Raw genomic sequence first — 2,123 nt, 5'->3', positions numbered from 1 at the left:
AACACTAAGGAAATTGAGAAGTTACAAAAATACTGCAGATCTTGGAAAATGATGCAGGCACTTGGGCGGGAGGAGGAGGGCAGAGCTGGCTGGGGCTGTGGAGGAGGGCAGGCCCACGGGAAGGCAAAGAGCAGCTCTGGGGGTGAATCCATCACATCCCTCCCACCTTGAGCAGAGGCACTGTGGCTTCCAGCCTAGCTGCTCCCCAGAGGGGCCCAGGCTGAAGAAGACGCTCATGGTGGGGGCGCTCAGTGCCTCCCAGGGATGCTGCAGAGGAAGAGGAAGAAGAAGAAGAGAAAGAAGAAGATTCAGCCAGCAATAAGGCATTGGAGGTTAAAGGCAGCTCCATGTGGGAGCTCAGTGAAAGACCATGCTGCTCCCTGCACCCTATCACAGAGGAAAGAGCAAGCCACATACCTCTCCCCCTCCCGCACAGAGAAGAGAGAAGAAAGGAGCACAAGTAGGACCGACAAAGGCACACAGAAATATCCCCTATAGTGAAGAGCGCACCGGCCCACACCCATGGGCGGACAGGTGAGCCCTGAGCCGGTGCAGCTCCAGCTCCCACTTCAGCTGGGTCCCTCTGGGCGGGCGCTCTGGCCATGCCCTGGGTGCGCGTGGGAAGGTGGGCTGGGTGGCGAAGTGGAATTGCTGGTGCGGCACCGGCTTAGAGCGGCAGCTGGGTTAGTCCTGGCACTCTGGGTGCAGGCAGAGCTCTGGTCTAGCCCAGGCAGCCCTTTGCTCAAGGTAGGTCATCTTAAATAGGAGCGGGCGGGCAAGCGGCAGTCTGTGTGGTGAGCGACGGGAGGGCGCGGGGCTCAGTTCTGCTCCTCGTCCCGCAGCTCCGAGGGCAGGAACTTGTACTGCTGCTGCCGGATCATGGCCAGCTTCTTCCGCGCCTCCTCCAGCTCCCGCTCCTTGCGCAGCATTTCCTCCTGGGCAGCGATGATCTGCCGGGAGAGAGCCCTGGGGTCATGGCTGCCTCTGACAGGGATAGCCAAAGCCTCTGCCGCAGCAATGCTGAGCCCAGAGCCAGGCTCTCTGGCTGCTGCTTCCTCCTGTCACAGCCACAGCCTCCCTGGGCTGGTGTGGCCCCAACCACAAGGGCTGTTGTCCCTGTGCTGGGACCATGGTCCTCTGGAGATAGCAGGGAGCAGCACAGCCCCTGGGGCTCAGCCCCATGTGCCCTGTTCTCTGCTGTGAGCCTGCAGCCAGGAGGCAGCCCTGGGACCTGCGGCACCCCATACGGGTCAGCTCTTGCCCCGTACTCTGCCCTTCACACATGTTATGGACACCGGGATGGTGCAGGCACTGCACCAAGGAGAAGCCAGGGCATTACGCTCCTGGGAGCATGCACCATCACCAGCTGTGCCCACTGCTGCACGTGGCAGGATGAGGGGTGAAGCCACAGTGTTTAACTGGTGCTGGGTGGGATGGGTGCACCCACGGCACTTTTGCGAGGCTCTCTGGAGACATGCCCCATACCAGGGGGCGGCAGGACATGCTCCTGAGACAGGCACGGACAGGTTGCTGCCCCTGCCCCATCAAGAGTGACCCTGCTCCTCACCTGTGCAATTCCTCCAACCATCTTCTCCTTCACCACCACTGTTTCATCATGGTCCTGGAAGGCAGCTGCCTTCTGTGCTGCCTTCACCAGATTGTCTGACGCTCTCTTCACTGCATTGCCAGCGGCCTGCAGCAGGGAAGAGGGAGAGGAGTAGTGTTAAGTCCCAGCCACTGGGCACAACTGCTGCTTTGGGGGGTGAAGGAACCCCTGCCCCAGGCCAGGCTGGCAGGCAGGAGAGGCAGCCAGGAGTGCTGGGAGCTGCAGGCAGGGATTCCTTTACATGGCTTGTTGCCTTGCCACCCGCTCATGTGGTGCTTCCAGACAGGCTCTGGTTCCTGTCTGAGCAGCGGGGCGGAGGGGGGAAGGGGGGGGCCAGTCCTGCTGTCCCTCCTGAGCCCTTGGCTCCAAGGGACCAGCACTGGGACCCCATGTTAACCTGCCAAAGCATGGGCATTAACTTCTTCTGTGCCATGGCCTCTGAGGACTAAGGGTGCTACAAAAGGTGCCCCCCGAACATTAACATCTTGAATGTCAGTGATGCAGTGCATGCATTTCA

General features: G+C 60.7%; 1 protein-coding gene across 1 annotated transcript in view; it reads right to left on the bottom strand.

Moving 5' to 3' along the window:
* Positions 1–818: 818 nt before the first annotated feature.
* TLN1 (talin 1) overlaps positions 819–2,123 on the bottom strand; it is a 29,383-nt gene continuing 28,078 nt past the window's right edge. Inside the window, exons 55-56 of the mRNA XM_010077153.1 lie at positions 1,568–1,693; positions 819–950 (exon numbers count right to left, since the gene is read on the bottom strand). Of these exons, the coding sequence (XP_010075455.1) occupies positions 819–950; positions 1,568–1,693 (258 nt within the window). The remainder of the gene's footprint in view (positions 951–1,567; positions 1,694–2,123) is intronic.

Source organism: Pterocles gutturalis, unplaced genomic scaffold, assembly GCF_000699245.1.
Source record: "Pterocles gutturalis isolate BGI_N339 unplaced genomic scaffold, ASM69924v1 scaffold23928, whole genome shotgun sequence".
NCBI lineage: Eukaryota > Metazoa > Chordata > Aves > Pterocliformes > Pteroclidae > Pterocles > Pterocles gutturalis.
The sequence above is the reverse complement of the archived record's forward strand: the minus strand, read 5'-3'. Positions and strand labels throughout refer to the sequence as shown.